We start from the raw sequence: 21173 nt of genomic DNA on the forward strand, positions 1-21173 counted from the left end.
GCAACATTCTGTCCAAACTTATAAGCATTAAACACTCTTTAATCTTAGGCTTTATCATCTTGGATGATCACTTAAAATACTTTGGTAGTTTGGATGTCTTCTCAGGTGTATATGACTTTCTCTGGACTCTAGCAACACGTCACACCTTCAAATAACTGAGTGAAGGTATATTTATAGCCTCAAACACTCACACTAGCTGTTACCCTAACGACTCTGAAAAATTGTTAACACCGGATGATCCGGTAAGAACAGTATTACTAACACCGAATCCTTTAGTGAGTACACTCTCATAAACTAGCTGTTGAAACCCCACTCAAGCCTATGTGAACACCGGACACTCCGGTATATACTTCATCTTCATCGCCGAACTATCCGGTGAGCTATCCCGAGGTATCCGAGACTTTCCTTCTTCTCTGTGTAAATTACTCTGGTGTATGTATCCGGTGCACATCACTTCATCACCAAACTATCCGGTAAATTGACTTCAAACAACCGAGACAATACAACCCTCGCACCAGACAATCCGTTACGTTGAACCCTCTCTATCCCCCTCTCTCTATATATATCTATCTATCTATATATATATAATTAAATTTTTTACATAGAATTAAATCTTTTCAGAGATCAAGATAGGGCTATATTTTTGATGCACTTGGAACATTCACTGGCGAATTCGCGATCGGCAAAGTCGCCATGATCGGCAGCCGGCAGGCGAGCGCAGCATGACTGGCGCACTTCGCCCAAGTTCGCGACCTCAGCGTGCTATATATACCGGAGCATCTCGCTGGGCTCCGGCGCTCGGCACCGCACGCCGAGCTCCAACGGTCTGCTCCTACGTTCGAGCACGTCGATTAGCCTGAGGTGTCGTCGAGCAATCTTTTTTGTCGAAGCATTAGGCCGTGTCCTTTGGAAGTTGTGAAGCTAGACATCATATCCAAAAGCATTAAACTATGTTCAGGACGCACTTCGTTGCATGATCTAAAAGTGGAAGCCAGCAAAGGTTGTTGCAGCGGCGAGCGGAGCAGGCTCGCCGGCCGTCGTGTAGGGCCAAACAGGGAGACAATTCGCGGGTCCAATCTATGGCGCCACGGATACGTTGCGTGCGAGCACAGAATGGAGCCAGACTGGCATACGCAACTGCTGGTAGTCGTAGCAGTATATCCATCAAGGGATCCTGCAGTCTGCTGTGCTGCATCCTGTCCGCGTCAAAAGATCTGCTCCCTGCGTAGGGCGCCTGCCCCTAGCGAGCCCATCATTTCCAAATTCTTATTGGCTATTGCTGCAAGTCGTCAAGTCTACGAGTGAAACCTAGTAAATGAGATTCGTGCCGTTCCAAGCTACCCGAGCTAACTCGTATTGCTGCTGTGTACACAGACTCGACTCTCGAGCAATACTTTTCTCTTTTTTTTTCCCTTCAAGAGTATACTACTGTACTACTACTACAGTACTTTGTAGTATTAATCTCTATTAACAGCAATATTACGAGCGAGTTCTTTTAAATGATTAAGAGACACGGTACTCCAGTGACGATGTTTCGAAGCGATATTCTATTATCAGTTCCTTTTACTTTCGATGAGGTAGGGCAACTCTGTAGTGTGTTGTCAGTTCTCAGTAGGCAACAAGTGCACAATTTAGCCTGCTCAAGCCTACATAATTAGCACCGTTCTTAAAACAAGTTGGACCCAGTACGATCCTGAAGATGCTCAAGTGGGTCTAACCTCTGCACATGCCTAGACGACTAGACCTGTAATCTACGCTGCACTCAAGTCAGAGCATCGTCCTGTGTTTGTTTGTGCTTTTTATGGTATGACCCATCCTTACCCTGAGGCCTGAGCGCTGGCCTGCTGAAATGAAACGCTGAATGAACGGCATTCCAGCCTTTTGCCGACTGCAAGCCCTGCTGCAAATCTTCGCCCCGGGAGATGCGTCACTGCCATCGTCCACAGTTTAATCCTTTTAAAGAATATGAGTCAAGCATTTCCAATTTTCCATCCAAGGCCATCTACTCCATGTACTTCTCATGCATCTCCATCGATCATCCAGCCACAAGCAGAAGTCAAGGGAAAGGAGTCCATGGCAGCTCAGCTCAGGCGCCCATGATGTCACGAGAGTCGATGGCAGCACGGCACGGAAGATTTCCCTCGGAACTCGTTCGGCTCCAAGATCGCCACGCCAGAACCCGTGCAGGCTCACCGCTTACGTACATATATCTGCAGCAGAGAGACGGAGAGAGAGACGCAGCAGGAACCTGAAATGGGTCGCCCAAGTCGGTGCAAGAAGCCTCAAGTCGATGGGCGTGCAGCCGCGGAGCTATTCTCCAGACGGGATCGAGGCTCTGGTATTCATGACAGCGTGAGCGGAGCATGATGCATGGCATGGCGCCCCCAAAAAGCCTAGGCAGGCAGTAAGGTTGGTGGCTACCATGCCGGGCCTATGCATTTCGGGAGTCAGAGATAGACAGAGGGAGATTGCCTACATATGAAGTTGTAGAATGCTCTTTGATCATACTACATCCTCGCAGTCAATTTTTTACGGTACGATTTACTTATCTATGTTGTCCTTGTTTATTTGGTCTTATACACGCATCTTCAGCATAGTGATTGGCACAAACTACTCCCTCCAGTCTAAATTAGATATTTTTTAGCTCTTCCAAAATATTCTACTTTATTTGTTTTTATAGGACTTCAAGTGATATTTGAGCCTTTCTTCATAGACTATCTTGTTGCTGTGCTAGTTTTCTGGTGCAGTCTTCTCACTAGGTAAAAATAGATAAAAAGAGACACGTAATAAGTGATGCATCGTAATATGATCCGTCACTATAATAAAAATAATAGGTTATAATTATAACCTATTATCTTAGATCAGTCATAAGTGACAGGTTATAATTGCGATCTGTCACCTATTACGACCATAAGTGACGGGTTATCCTTGTCAGTCATTAGTGACAGGTCATAACTTAATCTATCACTAATGACTAACTCATCAGTGACGGATCTTTCTAGCCAGTAATTAGTGACGGGTCAAGTTATGATCCGTCACTAATGACTTGATCAATACATAGAGCTATCATTTTATATATATGCCCCTAGGTATTCATATATTTAGATTTATATAGATATATATATATATATAGACAATATTTATGATTATTTTTATAGATGTACATTTTAGTAGAGTAAAAAAACATTGAAATCGGAGTCCGTATGAAAAAGTTATGTCATTTTTACTAAATGCACTCTGAATCAATATTTCAGAAAAAATATCATCGGTGACAGGTCATAATTGTGATCTGTCACCTATGACTTGCATAAGTAACGGGTCACAATTATGACCCGTCACCTGTGAGCTTTGGTAGCGAAGGTTAAAAGGATAGTATATTAGGTTTCTATCACAAATATGCGATAGCTGACGTGGTAAGGGAGTCGCGCTCGAGGTCCTAGGCGCGGGTTCAAGTCCCACGAAATGCAAAAGCCAAAATATATTTAAAAATAATGTGGATTCGGCATATACAATGAGCACGGTATTAGAGTGGCTCTCAGGTAACAAAATATTTTGTTTGACTTTTTTCGTGTAAAAAAGCTAGAAAAACATTCGTGAGTCATAAGTGACAAGTCAAATTTTGACCTATCATCAATAACATCATTGGTGGCAGGTCTTTACTGGTTACTTATGACTTGTTATAAGTGACGCGTTCGAAGTGACATTTGTGGTATCCGTCATCATCACTATTATAACCTGTCACTTTTAAGTTTTTTTTTATGTAGTGTCTATTAATAAATATTTGATCAAAATTGCAAAGACACTTATTCCTATTAGGAGAGAAGGGTAGTATCACTAGACAACACCCTATTAATATAGGCTACTCCCAGCGTTGAACCCAAATTTATAATTGTGGCGGGCATATGATATGAGTCTATTCAGCTGCTCCTTAATTCTTGTGCAAACATAACATAGAGAGTATTATCCTTACGCATTTTGCTAGGCAACAATGACTGAAATCATGCCTCCTCACTCTCGACATAATTTCAGTTGCTCGCCGACAAGGTTTAGGTGGTGGCCAGGCTTAGGTGATGGCCGGGGCGGTGGCCGCACAGACGGTGCATGGTGCTGGGGCGGCAAGGCAGGCTGGAGGTAGGAGAAAAGTTGTGAACCACTGGATGTCCAACCAACGACTCATAACTATCGAGTATATTTGACGTGAAAATTCAGTCTGACTCTGCAACGTACAGAATCGCCCTTATTCCCACTATTTGCAATTGTGGTCAACTTTTTTTATCCCGTGGATTTCTCATACCGATTAAGTTCCTAACCTCTTGATAGGCGACCGTGTCAATGTACATGATTAGGATTTAATAATAATTTTTAAAGGTTTATTATAAATGTGGTATATTCAGAAGATAGATTATCATCGTATATGTTTCGATTATCCGATATGGTAGGTTTTTAATCGTCATGAGTTAAATAAGGCATATGCAGATATTCTACATAGTTTATCATGTTTTATATGAAAATCATCTAGGGTTAGTAAAGAATCATGTAGATATTCAAAAGTAATACAATCAGTAAGGTTACATTTAGAGACTCTGAGTATGGTATGTCTTTCAAAACTGAGAGAGGATGGGTATGTCTAATAAAGATGAAGAAGGAAACAGAGAAAAATAGAGAGAAAGGGAAATGAGGTTGGAAGCTAGAAGTTAGACAAACAATATGAAGTAAGTCTAGTCGGATGCAAGTATAAACAACATATTAAGATTCATAATAAATTTAAGCCACGGTTAGATTTATCCTACAATAGCTTTAGGGTTTTGAATATGAGAAAACTCACTACAATCTTTAGTGTTAGATCTAGACACACCCCAAAGTAATTGTTTTTTTTTTGGCTGAGATTGATTATTTTGCTAAGATTAATTAAGACAATATGACACATGACTGTTATCCTACTAGAATTTTGAACTTGCATAAAATTAAGGTAAAATCTAATTTTCAAGCGTGCGGACGTTTAATTGTCTATCTCGCTCGCTCGTTGACACTGAGCCGCCCTCCCGCTCGTGAAGACAAGTTAATGCTTCCTCAAAATATCTTGCTCCACTCATCGCCAAACCAATCTTTCTCCCTCTCATCCACTGCTCCTCCCCGAAATCTCTACCTCTCCTCCCGTATCAACAAGCAAGTATCTGTGCCATGGTATTTGGGTTAAGGGGGAATAATTACTATAGAACTCCCTAATGCTGGCCTCTCACTCCCAATCTGGAAGCGCCGTCAAGCCACCCATGTACACTTGAATCACTAGGAAACAGCAATTCAATGAACAGCTGAGAAGAACCCCACCAATCGACGTCACACTCCCATCTCACTTTCTCTGAGCCTGCTCAATCACCACCAGCCCTCCAAGCCCCGCAGCGACAATGACCGGCATGCCGGATCTAGCTACGAGGGTTTCCCAGACCTCATCTATTATGCGCAGATTACACACTCCTCTTCGTCGTGGTTCGGTGAGATTCGAGTGAGACTAGGGTGTGCCTCATCTTTTAGTGGATCCACATGGCCATCTGCGATGACACACCACTCCACCGCCCTTTACAACCGCTAACCATGCGTGCGTGGACGTCCTAACCTTGTCCTTAGCCACCAGCGTGCTAAACTTGCTTCTATGTTCAAATATATTTCTCTTAGATCTCGTATGATTTTGCGTGTAAACAAAAACAAATGTGCTTTCTTATTTTGTATACCTTTACTTTTGTAAATTGAAACAAATTGGCTTGTCAGATTCAATGAATTTGCTTGTTAATCAAAACAAAATTGCTTTTTGTGTTTGTATACTTCCTCTCTAAGTTAGAACTAATTTTTTAACGCAAATTGAACCAAATTTATCTTCTGAATTCGTATGGATTTGCTTGTAAATGAATTTCTCATTCATACATATTTTCTTGCAAGTTGAAATATATTTGATCTCCTTTATTTAAACTGTTTTTCTTTAAATTGATACAAATTTGTTTTTTCCCCTCAGCTGTACTGTAAATGGTGATCGCAGGATCGCTAATAACCCATAGCAAATGACATATTTTGCTAAGTTAGTGGAGGTGTCAGGAAGGGGAGGAGAGAGCGTGCAAGGTGGTTGGTTCGCGTTGCGCTTCGTAAGACACCTGGGTTTCCAGAAATAGGAAGGTGGAGGGATACATGTTTGTTGGATAGCCTAATTTGGTTGTGCAGGTCAAGATATTAACGCATGCATGGCCGAAATTTAGTTAAACCCTAAAATTAATCTCGTGTTTTTCTCTTCGATAGATATTCTAATTTAAATAAGTATTTATATAATTGACTATAACAATTATCAACTATTCTAAAATTAATATGATATCCCTATTTTAAATAAGTATTTGTATAATCGACTATAACAATCATCAACTATTCTAAAATTAATATGAGTCCGCATGTAAGAGTATTAAAAGTTTACATGCGTTCTAAATAAGTATTTGTATAATCGACTATAACAATCATCAACTATTCTAAAATTAATATGAGTCCGCATGTAAGAGTATTAAAAGTTTACATGCGTTCTAGAATGCACTATAGACTAACTTACATATTAGTAGCTAGTTTTTCTTTTTTTGATGTATAAAAAAATATTGATACGAATATGCTTATAACCAGGTGACATGAATCGTTGGAGATGTCCTACACGCATGTATCAGTATTGGAGATGCAATAGTACCATCTTGGTTTGTACTTAAATGGTGGCAAGAATCAGCTCTTTTTATATGGTCGTGAGTACTGCATAATTAATGACAGGAAGATACATCACTAGCGATAAAGATATGGTATACTAGTGATAAAGATAAATTACCTTAATTAGGCTGATTACTGAGATTATGTGCCTAACGTGCCATCAATACATCAAGCGTATTTGTAACATTTAGGTAGCATTTGGTTGATTAAATAAAGTTGAATGAGATGAGATGTATCGGATGGGGTGGTTCTGGACGTGATGGTTCTAGATGAGGTAATATAAGTAGATTGTTAGGTTAGATGTATAGAATAGCATGGAAATATATTTGGTTGGATGTATGAGATCAAGGCTGAAACGGTAGCGGTAATTCCTGTTTTACCGGACATCATTTTCGCGAACTTCTGACCATTTCTTGCGGTATTGGTATCCCAAGTAATTGGAAATGATATCAGTAATTTGAGTTGGAAACTAAAACAAAAACGATTTTGCATCCTTCCTACTGTTTTCGAATATTTCCGAACACCAAGATCAGTGCTGCTCAACCTATGTTAGGAAAGAACAAGATCACACTACAACCTAATAAGAAATCAACACCACAGCCTACCAACAATAAACCCAAGAGTCCTCCACAAATAGGTTGTTTGGTTAGATGTATGCAATAGTACGAGAATGTGTTTAGTTGGATGTATAGAATCAAGGCTAAAACAGTAGCGATAATTCCTGTTTTACCGAACATTGTTTTTACGAACTTTCGACTATTTCTTGTGGTATCGGTATCTCGAGTAATTAGAAATGATACTGATAATTTGAGTCAGAAACGAAAACGATTTTGCATCCTTCCAACCATTTCCGAATATTTCCGTTTGTAGCGGTAATTTCGACCGGTAATTACTGATTACCTACAATTCATCTGACGCCACCCTATCGGTCCAACCCATCTCCCGATCGGATCAGCCCAAGCCCAACATTGCTGCCAAATCGGCTTCAACCCTCACGAGTGAGAGTGACGCGACCAGCATCGCCACCGGCTAGTCTGCCTCATTCACTACTACAAAAACTATTTATTGGAACACCTAAGCTATCTTTCCATAGGAGGCTCATATGAAAAAACACCTGAGCAGTTGGTAGGGGGCTGTGGTTTTAGGCCGCATGTGGAAGCAAATTTTAGAAGTGATTTCTTATATGAACTGCCTTTGGAAATGAGATGATTATCGCATACGGTTATTTTATACAAGTGGTTTTTTATGTGAACCACATATGATAATCATCACATTTCTAGATAAGAATCGTTTCTGAAAATGATGTTTTACACATACAATTTATATAAGGAACCGTCTTTGGTAATGAATGGTAGTTTATCTTCAAAAATTCATAACTTTTTCATACGGATTTGTATGAGGACAAATTTTATATGAAAATTATAGCCCTCGACGAGATTTATAACTTTGTAGTTGATTTTATTTTCATTCAAAATCATTTAGATTTCCAAAGAATTATTTGAAGTTTCACATAGAAGGTATCAAAATGACTGCATATGTTATTAGTATCACTAGTAGTTATGTGGTGTGATAGTAAGGAGGGTTCACGCGAGTTAAGAGGTTCTGAGTTCGAGTGTCAACAACCAAATGTATGCGTATTTCACACGAAAAATCATGTGGCTTGTGACTTGCGATGTCGCGGCAACGAGGGTGCCTAGTTGGGTCAAAAAAATCTTTTTTTTGGTAAAAAAATATCGATTCGAGGATCAATTATCACAAGCAGTCCACTTAAGAAACCGCATCTGAAAATGAGAATTATCACGGGCGGTTCCTTAAATGAAACGCCTGTGATAATCGGTTTCCACATTGGGTATATTTTGTGCATGTGAAAATCGTCCATTTTCATAGATCTTCGACTAGAGGCGGGTGGCAAAACACCGATGTAAATGGTTTACCACCCACATCTAAAAATAGTTTTTTGTAGTAGTGCTTGTGGTCCTCTCGACCTCTCCTGGCTCATGCCCTCATCCAAACCCTCCAAACCCTAGCAGCGCCACCATGTTTTTCTCCAGGATCCGGCGCCATCATGCGTCCGTCCGGGCTCTTGTGCCGCTGGCGCGTCACTAGGCACTAGATCTGCCTGGTAGCTTGACACCATGAGCTGACAACGCGACGCGATGCCACGCCACGCCACACCACACCACAGTGAGCCAGCGACACCACAGCACGCCGCAGCGAGTCCACGCCACGACACGATGACACCATGCAGCAGCGACACCACCATCCACCTACGCTGCCTTTCCACGTAATGATGCCGCCTATAGGAGAAGCACAAGCATCTACACCGTCTTGACACAGGCTCATGGGACTGCCGACCCAGCCTCGCGAGGCCACCCCTAAGAGCTCGCCAATTGCAACCAGTCCACCATGTCCTAGTAGGCATGCCACATTGCCACCTACCCACTTTATGCAGAGCTTCATGTTTTCTTGGAGAACTTGTTTATTTAGTACTTGGACAATTTGGTAGTTAGTAATCTACTAACCTTCTTGCAAATGTAGTGAACAATGAACATCATGCCTTATTTAGACTAGGAGTAGGATACTTGGTAATCAAAGTCAGAAGCAATTGGTGAATAGAAGACTGAATATTAGCATTTCTTGAATGACTGAAGTAGACTAGTAAGCTACTGCATTAGCATTTCTTGAATGACTGAAGACTGGACATTTTTCATTTTCATTTTGTTTTATAGGAAGTCAGAAGCAATTGGTGGTTGCACCAGCTACAAGTGAAAGTGCAAATACGAGTCTTGGTGTGTCTGCATTATCCGCAACACCTGCTATAGTATCATCTTCTTCAGCTAAGAGGCAATTAGAACCAAGTGATGCTAATGTAGTCCCAACAATTGGCACTAGTGGAAGTGGCACTTCGGGTGAAAATGCAGATGATGCAATAGATGCGGACCTGGATAATGATGGACACCCTCCTGCCAAACGACAGAAGAAGTGCACATCATATGTATGGCAGTATTTCAACAAGTATATTATAACAGTGGACGAGAATGGTAAGCAGGTTGAGCAGTTGTGGGCACAATGCAAGTTCAAAGGTTGGAATAACAAAACCAGCAAGCAGGTTGAGAGTAATTGAGGAACCACGGGGGTTTTGGACTCATTTGAAGCACTATCACATTATTGTTAAAAGCCAGTAGCAACTCAAATTAGAAACTGATCCCGAGAAAGGCATTACTATTGTTAAACCATACAAATATGATTAAGAAGTAAGTTTGAGGAAGTTCTACACTGCAATTATTATGCATGAGTATCCATTCAACATAGTTGAGCACAAGTATCTTGTTGATTGGATAAAATCTATGCATCCTAGCTTTCCTATCAAGTCTCGTGTCACAGCTAGAAAAGAACTTATGGACATCTATTTGAAAGAAAAGGAAAAGTCGTATGCATATTTTAAAACCGTTCCATGTCGCTTGAGTGCAACAATGGATATATGGACCTCAAATCAGAACAAGGGGTATATGTGTCACTGTGCATTGGGTAGATGAGGATTGACGTATGCAGAAGAGAATTGTGAATTTCTTACATGCCCCAGGTTGGCATACTAGTGAGAATATGTCTCATATCCTTAGTTCATGCATGTTGAAGAGGTACATCGAAAAGAAGATGTTTTCTTTGACTCTAAACAATGTTACTGCTAATGAAGTTGTTTTTAAAGATGTTATTAAAGACCTCAAGATGCATAGCCCATTAATCTGTGATGGGTAGTTCTTTCATGTGAGATGTGCCAATAACATCCTCAATTTGGTTGCTAAGGATGGTATGAGTGTCATTGCATCTTCTATTAAGAATATTAGGGTATTTGTACTAGCTATGAAGGGATCTCCATTACAATGGGAGGATTTCTTCAAGTGTGTTAATGCTATGTGTCGGAGGGTGAACTCCTATCGCAGGGATCCCGAGAGACCCCCTTTTAGAGATTCGGCCGGGGGGGTGATCCTGAACGAGCTTGTTTTGGGAAATAAGCGGGAAACGGAAATAAATGCAGTGGCTGGTGGGAGATGATCGTCCTAGTGCGAGAAAGATGGGTGCACCGGGGTTTAGACAGGTTCGGGCCACACGGGAGCGTAACACCCTACTCCTGTGTGAGTGTTATATCTGTCCTTGAAGGGAATTCTTCAAGGATGTATCTGGTTACAAGAGAGAGCCACTTACTGAGAGCTTGAGGCTCTCGTGTTCTAGCTTGGCTTGAGCTGGTTCGAGCGTCTGCGTCCTCTTTCTTTTTCTTCTTATGGTCTCCCTTTTTACGTGTTCTTCATCCTTTCCTTTTATAGGCGCGCCGACCTCGACATATCCTGAATGGGAAAGAGGGGGTGCCAGTGCCAAGGTGCCACGGAGAAAGGCGTCATCATTCCGTCTTGGCGAAGTGACAGGGGCGGTGGAAAAATACGGCGCGCATCCGACCAGACGCCACTGTGGATGCCCTCGGGCGCCATTAAGGGGGCCCACCGGGCAGCCTCAGAGGTGCCCGGTGCGCCCACCCTGTCTTGTTCTTCTGCCAGGGCAGGGTGGCAGGCGGAGCGCTTCGATTCTGGCAACGTTATCCCGAGGCACCCGGATGAAACGGGACGGGACCCGTGCATTTAATGGACCCACGCTCCCCTGCCAGTGCATGGCAGAGTCTGACACTGGGGCGTGGGCAGCTGAGAATGTCAGGATGTCAGGCCGCGCGTGCCTATTAAATGCGGCATTGGGCCTTTGACTGGCTGACACCCCGACGATGGGACCCTTCGGGTCGTCGGACGATCTTGCGTGAACCTTCGGGGAACCGAGTCCTCGGGGGCTGCCACGTGCAGCCCCGAGCCCTCTCTCCCGAGCACTTCGGTGAGACCTTCGGGGAACCGAGTCCTCGGGGGCTGCCACGTGCAGCCCCGAGCACTCTCTCCCGAGAACTTCGGTGGGACCTTCGGGGAACCGAGTCCTCGGGGGCTGCCACGTGCAGCCCCGAGCACTCTCTCCCGAGTACTTGGGTGAGACCTTCGGGGAACCGAGTCCTCGGGGGCTGCCACGTGCAGCCCCGAGCACTCTCTCCCGAGCACTTCGGTGGGACCTTCGGGGAACCGAGTCCTCGGGGGCTGCCACGTGCAGCCCCGAGCACTCTCTCCCGAGTACTTGGGTGAGACCTTCGGGGAACCGAGTCCTCGGGGGCTGCCAAGTGCAGCCCCGAGCACTCTCTCCCAAGCACTTCGGTGTTTGGATCATCGGGGGACTACAGTACTCGGAGATAAGTGAGAAACCTCCCGAGCACTTCCTTCCCGGTACTTGGACTCTGCGGATCATTGGGGAACTGGGGTGCTCGGGAACCTAGAGGCTACGGCCCCGAGCACCTTCCCCCGGGACTTAGTTTTTTCTTATCCTGCAGGGTGGACCTCGCGGGATGGTGACATGTGGCGGATGACCGGCCCGGTCTCGGGATTCAGGGACCCCTGGTTCCTAATACACCGACACTATGCTTCTAGTTCTACTAAACCATAATCTTCAAAGAGCAATGCAGCAGCTACTTCATCTGCAGTAGATCAATTTATGGAGAGTATGGTGACGAACTTGATGACTTTCTATATGACACACATGGGCCTAATGATGATGTTGCAAATGACTTGGAGAAATACTTTGCAGAACCACCATTAAGGTTTACTAAAGCCAATCAGAATACATTTGATGTTCTATCATGGTGGAAGCGTCAAAAGGATGAACATCCTATTCTGTGCCTGCTTGCTCGTGATGTGTTGGCCATGAGTTTCAACTATAGCTTCTGAATCTGCTGTTAGTGTTAATGGTCATGTTATTGATCCCTATCGTAGCAGTATTGATCCGTAGATGGTACAAGCACTGATTTGCACCAAAGATTGGATAGATGTAGCAAGAAAAGGTAAAAATCAGAATAGGTTCTTAGTTCTAGTTGTGCAAGAAGTAATTACCAATTTGCTAATGTAGCTGCCTTTTCATTATAGATTCTCCTGAAGTTTCTTTATTGCTCATTGAAATTGATGCTCTTGAAGATGGTGTTGAAAATCTATAGCTTGAGGTACAACGTCTATCCTTTTCACCTAGTTTCTTGATCTGAATGTGCAAATTATTGCTGGACAGCTAGCTTCTAGTTTTCACTTCTATATTTCCTTCTTACTTATGCAAAGTCTTGCTAGACAACTAGCTGGTAGTTCTCACTTATATTTTTCCTTCATACTAATGCAAAAAGACATGTTTCCATACTGAAAATTAATTGAATTATTGTTTACAAAACTACAGGATGAAGAGGAAGACTTAGCAGGTGATAATGATGATGATGGGTCAGAGTTTCAACTATAGGCCAGCAAAGACAATGAAGAAAAAAAAATGAAAGATGGCTATCTTTTGCTTCAGACTTGTGTCATTTTAGTTGCTGCTATGTCAATTATTATTCTGTGAAACTATGTCTAAGTTTATGTGTCTTTTTGGTTCAAGCATTTAGACTTCATGTGTGACCATCAAACTATGTCATTTTGGTTCAGACTTTATTCTGTGTCTATGTCTATGGGTATGCCTGTATTACGTATGTGACTTGCACTTGTGAGTTGTGAGATGTGAACTATGTACTTATGTTTAACATTAGAACTTGTCCTCATATATTCGTACGTGTTATGGATTTATGTTTATCATATTAAATATGTCTTATCCTTTTATTATATATTCGTATGTTAAATGTGTCTTATCCTTTTATTATATATTCGTATGAGATGTGTTTTAACTCGTATTGTCATTATATCATGAAGTCATGGGTGACTTCACCGATCATGCCGTTTGAGATGTATGCTTCGTGAGCTACAGGTCGGTATATCGGATATGAGTTATCGATCACCGCTTGATACCGTCATATTTCCAACATCATCGTTTTCGATATTTCTGTAATACCGTTGCCATGTTCATTTCTGAGCTATCTTTTCGATATCACTTCCGCAAAAAAAAAAAAGTGAAACTGAAAATGGTTTTAGCCTTTTCGATCATTTTCGACCGTAACGTGTTTAGTTGTTTAAAATTAGTGTATTATATCCATGTATAACATAATTATTTTACATAAATAAATTTTTATATATTTTTTATTAACAAATGAAATGATAAAAATGCATATAAATAGAGCATTACAAATGAACTCACTTTTTCACCATATAACCTAATGTTGGAAATAATTTTAAAAATTATTGTATCACATAAGATGAATATTGGTAAATTTTTCTAGATTTTTAGGAATTTATTTGAGGTCCTAACAATTATTAGAAGTTATAAAAGTAGTATTTTTTGAGAATTTTAGTTTGATTTCTACACCAGCTTTTTTGATGAATCCAATTAAATGAGTTGCACATGAACGGTGAAGCACATACAATTTTTTTTAGGTTTTTTAGCAACAAAAGACCACTATTTTTTGTGTCACCGATTTTGGCGTACTGATTTAGAATCCGAGGAGAATATGCTTGGAATTTGACCTTATGTTGGACAATGGATTATTCAAGTTTCTAAATGTAGGGATGAGACCTTGTCGCGAACCGTCAAATACAGGCTCGTGCTCGTGCTCGTGCACTCAACTAAAGACCACCTTAAGGTACGTACTGTAAATGTTCTGATGTGCTGCACAGTACGTTTTTGAGAGCTGGCAGGGCAGTACTCCATACGGTGTACAGTGTACTGCATGATTATGGAGCATTGAGCGATGAACAGAGAGAGGGAGGGCAAACAGGGGTAGACGAAGCAGTGCAGTGGTCGATCCTGCAATAGAAATTAGGATATGTTTGTTTTAGTTAAAGAGGTAAAAAATAGTTTATAAATTTTATATCGTAAGAAATTTGATTGTAAAATTTGTAGAAGTTAGTGAAATACGAATTGCTAGATCATCACTAGCTAAATAGTGATTCGCTGCAGATACTTAAATCATAAGCTAGTAATTACAAGCTGAAATAAATTGGATCTTATTTAAGAGACGAGGTACGGTGGCAAGAAAGTTACGGTGGCGCCGATGCAGAGCCATCACAGGCAGGAATGCAGTTAATACCTGCACTGCACTCCTGTTTGCAGCGACAAAAGATTTCGTTTTGGGGGTGGCCGCTTCGATCGCCTCTGCTGTGCATGCGTCGCGCCGCGCCAGCTTTTGCCCGGCCGACCGGCCGGATCCACTGCGCCGCACGCGCGGCGCGTCATACCACACCCTGGGACGCTGGGACAGCCCGGATCCGGCCGTATCCGATCCGCGGCGCGGGCCGTATCCTTTAGATTCACTAGCTACTACTATCTACCTATGCCTGGCGCCGCGATATCTCTCGGCTGCCGCTGCCTCGTGATCTCCTCCCCTCTCTGGCTCTCTGTCTCTGTGTGCGTCTCTCTCTTTCTTAAAAGAGTTTGGGTCTCTCCACCTTCCAACAGTCCCATGTGATGAGTGACCTCACCTCTATAAAACCCCACCTCCGCCGAGAGGCTTGTGACGTGCTCACATCGACCATTGCCTTTCATACTCGCACCACATCACAGCCCATTTGAGGGGTGGTACTAGGTAGCAGTGTTCCCTTTGTTTTCTTGGCCTGCGAGTGAGCGAGAGATCGAGGAGATCGATGGCGAGCTGCAAGGGTCTCGGCGGAGAGGGGAGCGCGCCGGCGCCTCACGTCCTCGCGGTGGACGACAGCTCGGTCGACCGCGCCGTTCTCGCCAGCATCCTCAGGAGCTCTCAGTTCCGCGGTGAGTAAGCAGTCGATCCCGTGGCGGAAGTTCTTCTACTACCTTGTGGTTTTGTTCTTGAAACGTGAAGCTTTTCGCGTTTCCATGCATGCAGTGACGGCCGTGGACAGCGGGAAGAGGGCACTGGAGTTGCTTGGCTCGGTACGTGTCTTGCTGAACCTTCACCATTCTCTCTTGGATTTTTTTTCCTTTGCGGGGTTCTAACGTGTTCTTGGGTTGCAGGAGCCCAATGTGAGCATGATCATCACCGACTACTGGATGCCGGAGATGACTGGATATGAGCTCCTCAAGAAGGTCAAGGTACGTACATGACACAGTCGCCATTGTTTTCTTCCAGCAATTCGTTAGCAGTAGTATATCATTCATGCATAAATCACTTAAATTTTGTGGTTGCAACGGAATGGCACGCATGCAGGAGTCCTCCAGGCTGAAGGAGATCCCCGTAGTGATCATGTCCTCGGAGAACGTGCCGACCAGGATCAACAGGTCAGTAGATCTGCGTCGTATTTTTACTCATGTCCAAGCACTGACATGTTTCATGCTTGTTTAGTGGTAGCAGATTATTTTCTGCTTCCTTGACATGTTTTTGCATGGTTCGTCAGGTGCTTGGAGGAAGGAGCAGAGGATTTCCTGCTGAAGCCTGTCCGCCCGTCCGATGTGTCGCGCCTGTGCAGCCGCGTCCTCCGGTGAGCACGGCCACGGCGGCAGAGGAGCATGCTCCGGCAAGCATGTGTGAATCCAGTGTTTTGGAGGCTTGGAGTAGTAGTAGGCTAGTCGTAGCAGCAGGATTCCAAGTTATGTATGTGTTCATGCAGCATTGGGGCTCGTATAATCTAGGCTATGGGACTTGTGTATTTAGCTTCACTTTCTCTCATTTTCCCCTTTGTCGTGTTAGTGTTCTGGTAGAAGTACTCTGTGACTGGTTGGAAGTATGTTCAGTTCAGTAGTAAAAATATGTTCTGTTCCCCTGCACGTTTCACTTTCAATGCATGAGTTTGTTCGGTCGAACTGAACTTTGCTTTTTAAGTGTTGGCCTCGGCATGAGGTTTGCTTCATTTACGTGGAGCAGGTCCACACTCCACGACCGCACTGTTTCTCTAGTCCTGGCAATAAACATGTCCTGTTATATCGATCTCACGTGCGAGCAGACGCAGTACACGAGCCGTGGGAGTAACAAACTCAAGACTTAGTTGTGTAATTGGATCGGACGATATCACCGATAATATATTCTATATTACATTTTTTATCGGAATTAGAGTCGCACAAGGATGGTGTTTCACATTTATTTATTAGAATTAGAGTCACATAAGATAGTACATATACATATCTGGATAGTCTCTATTATAAATAGAATATAAATTAATATAGATTAAATAGGTGGCAGAGTCAGATATAGACAACGTCGCATATGAATATTTATTTAGAGGCATTTAACTTTTTACTACTTTCAGTTGGTGAGTAGTAATAAATTTATCATCCAGACTTATAAATTTGCCACCAAATGATCACAACATGAAAAAAAATCATTAAATCATAAGTGATGGGTGATAATCGGTATTAGTGAGGGATCTCGTACCCGTGATTCTTATCACATCACTAATGATAGTTCATTAATGATGGGTCACAGGTCATTAGTGACGGGTCATAACTTTGATCCGTTACTAATTACTGAATATTAGTAACGGGTTGTAATCTTAATCTATCACTAATAATCGATGAATATTTTTTAAATTTTTTGACACGAAAAAATTTTAAAAAATATTTTTTTTATCTGAGCCATCTCAACGCAGGTCCATCACATATGTCTCACAAGCCATATATTTTTCACATTGTTTTCAAGTTTGCGTTCTATGAAAATCGAACCCACGACCTCCTCCTCGCGTGTATAGTTAACTTACCACTTCTGGTATCATGTAGTTGTGATAAAAATTGGATATTTTATCATTTTAACCTTTTTTACCGAAAGTCACACGTCATAACTAACTCGTCACTAATGATTAATTTTGCCAAATTTTATCGAGTGTTATAATTTAATAGGTGAACCGGAGTGCATTCGGTAATACGAGCATAACTTTTGTATACGGATTCCAATTTCGATATTTTTTGACTCTACAGACATCTAACAAAAAGTTACATCCGTTTCTCCTCAACTTTTGTATACAGACTTCGACTTGGTTATTAGTGACAGATTATAAGTTGACACATTATTAATGACTGGTATAGGATGACCTGTCACTAATGAGTGGATCATTAGTGACGGGTCAAGTTGTGATCCGTCACTAATGACTGGTCTACGATGACCCGTCATTAATGATCTAGACATTAGTGACGGGTCACAACTTGACCCGTCACTAATAGCTGGCTTAGGACGATCCGTAACTGATGACCTTATCATTAATGACGTGTTATAATTTGACCCGTCATTAATGACTGACCTAAGACGATCCGTCACTAATAACCTAGTCATTAGTGACAGATCACAACTTGACCATCACTAATGACTGATCTAGTACGACCCGTCACTAATGAACTTGTCATCAGTGACGGGTCACAACTTGACCCATCACTATTATCATCAATTACGGGTTTATATCTGGTCCCGATCAGAAGGATTATTAGTGACACATCCTTATTGGATCTGTCACTAATAGGACATTAGTGACATGTGTTGAGGAACTGTCACTAATGTGGTGTCGTCTTTACTGGTTTCTTACGTAGTAGATTAGGGTTCCGAAGTTTGAAACCCCGGACAAGATAACCTAAGTACATACAACCTTGAAGGGCTGGCGGTCTGACCGTCGCCCCGCAGAAGGTTTTGACGCCTAGCGGTCTGAACGCAAGACCCTACCGATGCCACTTTACGAGGCCGCCGACGAAGGCTATAGCGAAACCTTCGACCACGAAGGGCACCAAATATTCTATGAGATTAGTGGAGTGCTTCTAAAGTGATTTGGACAATATTCATCAAGCTAAAGTCAAAAAACTCCATGGATAAGCCCAAGGCTAGGGTTAAACTTAGGTCTAAACGACATGGAGATCGACTCAAGCTTAAGAATGATAGAGAATCGGTAGGGGGTGTCTCACCTTGGTGTAGATAAGCTTTCTATTAGAGGGGATTACTCCGGGAAAGCTCCAATTTGGAGATCGGACCCCGAAGTGGTTTGGAGCTTAAGGTGGATGAACTCGTGCGAAAATTTCACCAATGACGAGGGTGAAGGGGATGAGCTCGATGAAGCCTTTGGGAAGCTTGAGGAAGTCTTCTCCGTCAATCTCCGGTCGTCGTGCACGTCGAGGTGGTTTCTCTCTCGGTGTGGGTGAAGGAGTGAGTGAGAGTGAGAGTGTGAGAGAGTTGGTTGACTTCCTTAAGTGGAGCCTCTGCGCTGTGGCGGTCAGACCGCGGGATATGTCGGTCAAACTGTGGGAAGCTCACGTGGCAAGTCTACGTGGCTGCCCCCTGGTCGTCAGACCGCAGGGAATCTCGGTCAGCTCATTCATCCATTATCTGAATATGTGGTTGTACACCGCAAGCAACCGACCAGGGGACACACGCCTAGAATGTCAGAACCTCGTATTGGTAATCTTCAACATCTTCACTCACTGAGCAGCACCACACGTGTCGCATGGTATAGAAAAAATAGCATGTATGAGCACATGACGCGCTCAGCAAGCGCGGGAAAGATAATGATATATATGCTTACTATAAAAATAGTCTAATACGTGGTATATTTGTGTAAGTGCAAGTAAAGAAAACAATAATGTAATTCAAAAACATTAAACAGTTGTTAAGTGAATATACCCCAACAACCCGATAACAAACCATCCAAGGTTAACCATCCCATAAACCATAACCAACTTGTATCCCTGTATTATACCATAACCATCTAATTAAATAAGGATCCAAGTCTCTCATAATCGAGAGCACGACTGTTATAATAGTTTTACACTCTGCAGAGGTTAGCCAACTTTTAGCCACGAGTCATGATATCCATGTTGCTGTGTTAACTAGACACTTAACACACACCAGTGGTGTGCCACCAAGAGATCACTACAAAGCATTGTCCATCAATTAGGTCCTAGTACCCCAATAAATACCAGTCAGGTGTCTAATTGATATGCTAAGCCTTACCCGTATCGGCCTCGTGTTTGAACGGTATTTCTTAGGTTGTTGCTCCTCGAACCGGTCCATATATGTGACACTTGAGCAAAGACTATCCAATAGGGAAATAACCAACAAAATCTAACACCTTTTCTTGAAATGTATCCACAAACCCACCACATGAACCATCATTATCAAACCAACTCCTTGCCAAGTTCTGGGGTTCTATGTTACTGAAACAAGTTCATCATCACCATTGCATATATCCACTAAACATGTATATGACACTTTTCAACATTCCAAAAATATGACTAAGCAATTTTACCTAAAAGATTTTTATCAACTACCACTTAGACTTTAAGAAATATAAATAAAACTAAATAAATCTTAACATAAATAACTACTTATCAAATTAATAAACATTACATGTAGTCGGTACTGAAACACCGTCCACCCTGGACGGTCCTTGAAGTACCGACCACCCCTGAGCATCATGCGGCCCAACCATATTTGGTTCAGTGATTTCCATGGTGAGTCCATGAGGGCGAAGGACCAAGTTTGTTTCAAGTCTGGGTGGGATTGGGCCAGATTTGGTGGCCTATTGCTGGCCCAATATCTAGTTTTCATAATAATCCATATTTCATCTACTGTGAATTAAGATTTTCTTTTGTTAGGTACAGGTTTCTTAAGAGTTCATTCTTAGATACAGTTGATAACTATGTGACGCATGATTGCAAATTTTCCAGATCTCTAGATAGGGTCTATCTATCTAATCTGATAGAATTCAAATTTCGGAACAAACGTGCGGTTAACAGCTATGGAATCGGCAAACAAGCACGTGGCTCACCGGTAAGACGCAAGGACACGTTTTTAACGGTTCAGGATTCAAACCTCGGATTTACACCTCGTTAAAAGGTCTCTAAAGGAGACCTAGGAGGAACCGGTGTAAAAAAAAAACGTCTATGGAATCGGAGGATTGCATATGTGCAATCTGATTGCAGCAATCAGAAGCTAAACGCAAACGTACCTGATTCCTCCCGAGCCCTTATAAAGAAGCTGGCTTTCTGTGCTTCATCTGAAGGATTCCCTCTAAATTAGAGCTAAAACACCACTTTGGTTCCCTGATTTTTCTTTGGATTTTCCTATTTGCCAATCTAGTAATTTATATTTTACCAAAAGAAAAAAGTAAAAAAAAAAGTATATTCTAGTTTCCGATCTTGGGAGGATTGCCACTTTATTTTCTCTATTTTCTCTAGAAAAATAGAGAGAAAAATGCACTTTATTGAGGGAATCCGACCTTAGGAATTAGAGATCTTGCCATAGTGCCATCGAGATTGGACGGGAGAGATGGTAAGACCCTCTCTATCCCGAATTCTGCGTGCCGCCGGTTCCTCCTCCCATTGCCAACATACTTCGAAACTGATCCTCTTGCAGGGACCAAAATTTGCGCGTCGCCAGTGGGGACCGGACTCCAGTCGGCAGGAGATTCGATGTTGGGCGGGGAACGGTGGCATCGCCCATCGGTGCCGGTGCATTTTGGCTCGGTCGGGCGCCGCCGCACCGGAGGCGCTGGCCGGTGCGAGCGTTTGTGATGGGCCGCATTTTC

General features: G+C 42.6%; 1 protein-coding gene across 1 annotated transcript; it reads left to right on the forward strand.

The window, feature by feature from the left end:
- Positions 1 to 15287: 15287 nt before the first annotated feature.
- On the forward strand, positions 15288 to 16161 carry LOC133923579 (two-component response regulator ORR5). The gene is made up of 5 exons (XM_062368859.1): positions 15288 to 15471; positions 15566 to 15612; positions 15694 to 15771; positions 15887 to 15957; positions 16074 to 16161. Exons 1-5 carry the CDS (start codon positions 15348 to 15350, stop codon positions 16159 to 16161), a joined length of 408 nt encoding a protein of 135 aa, XP_062224843.1. The 5' UTR covers positions 15288 to 15347.
- The last annotated feature ends 5012 nt before the right edge of the window (positions 16162 to 21173 follow it).

The sequence above is a fragment of the Phragmites australis genome, chromosome 7 (assembly GCF_958298935.1).
Source record: "Phragmites australis chromosome 7, lpPhrAust1.1, whole genome shotgun sequence".
NCBI lineage: Eukaryota > Viridiplantae > Streptophyta > Magnoliopsida > Poales > Poaceae > Phragmites > Phragmites australis.

Coding starts and splice junctions, on each gene's coding strand:
- LOC133923579 (XM_062368859.1), top strand. CDS start 15,348: ATGGCGAGCTGCAAGGGTCTCGGCGGAGAGGGGAGCGCGCCGGCGCCT. Junction 15,613..15,693: donor CACTGGAGTTGCTTGGCTCG/GTACGTGTCTTG, acceptor CTTGGGTTGCAG/GAGCCCAATGTGAGCATGAT. Junction 15,958..16,073: donor GTGCCGACCAGGATCAACAG/GTCAGTAGATCT, acceptor ATGGTTCGTCAG/GTGCTTGGAGGAAGGAGCAG.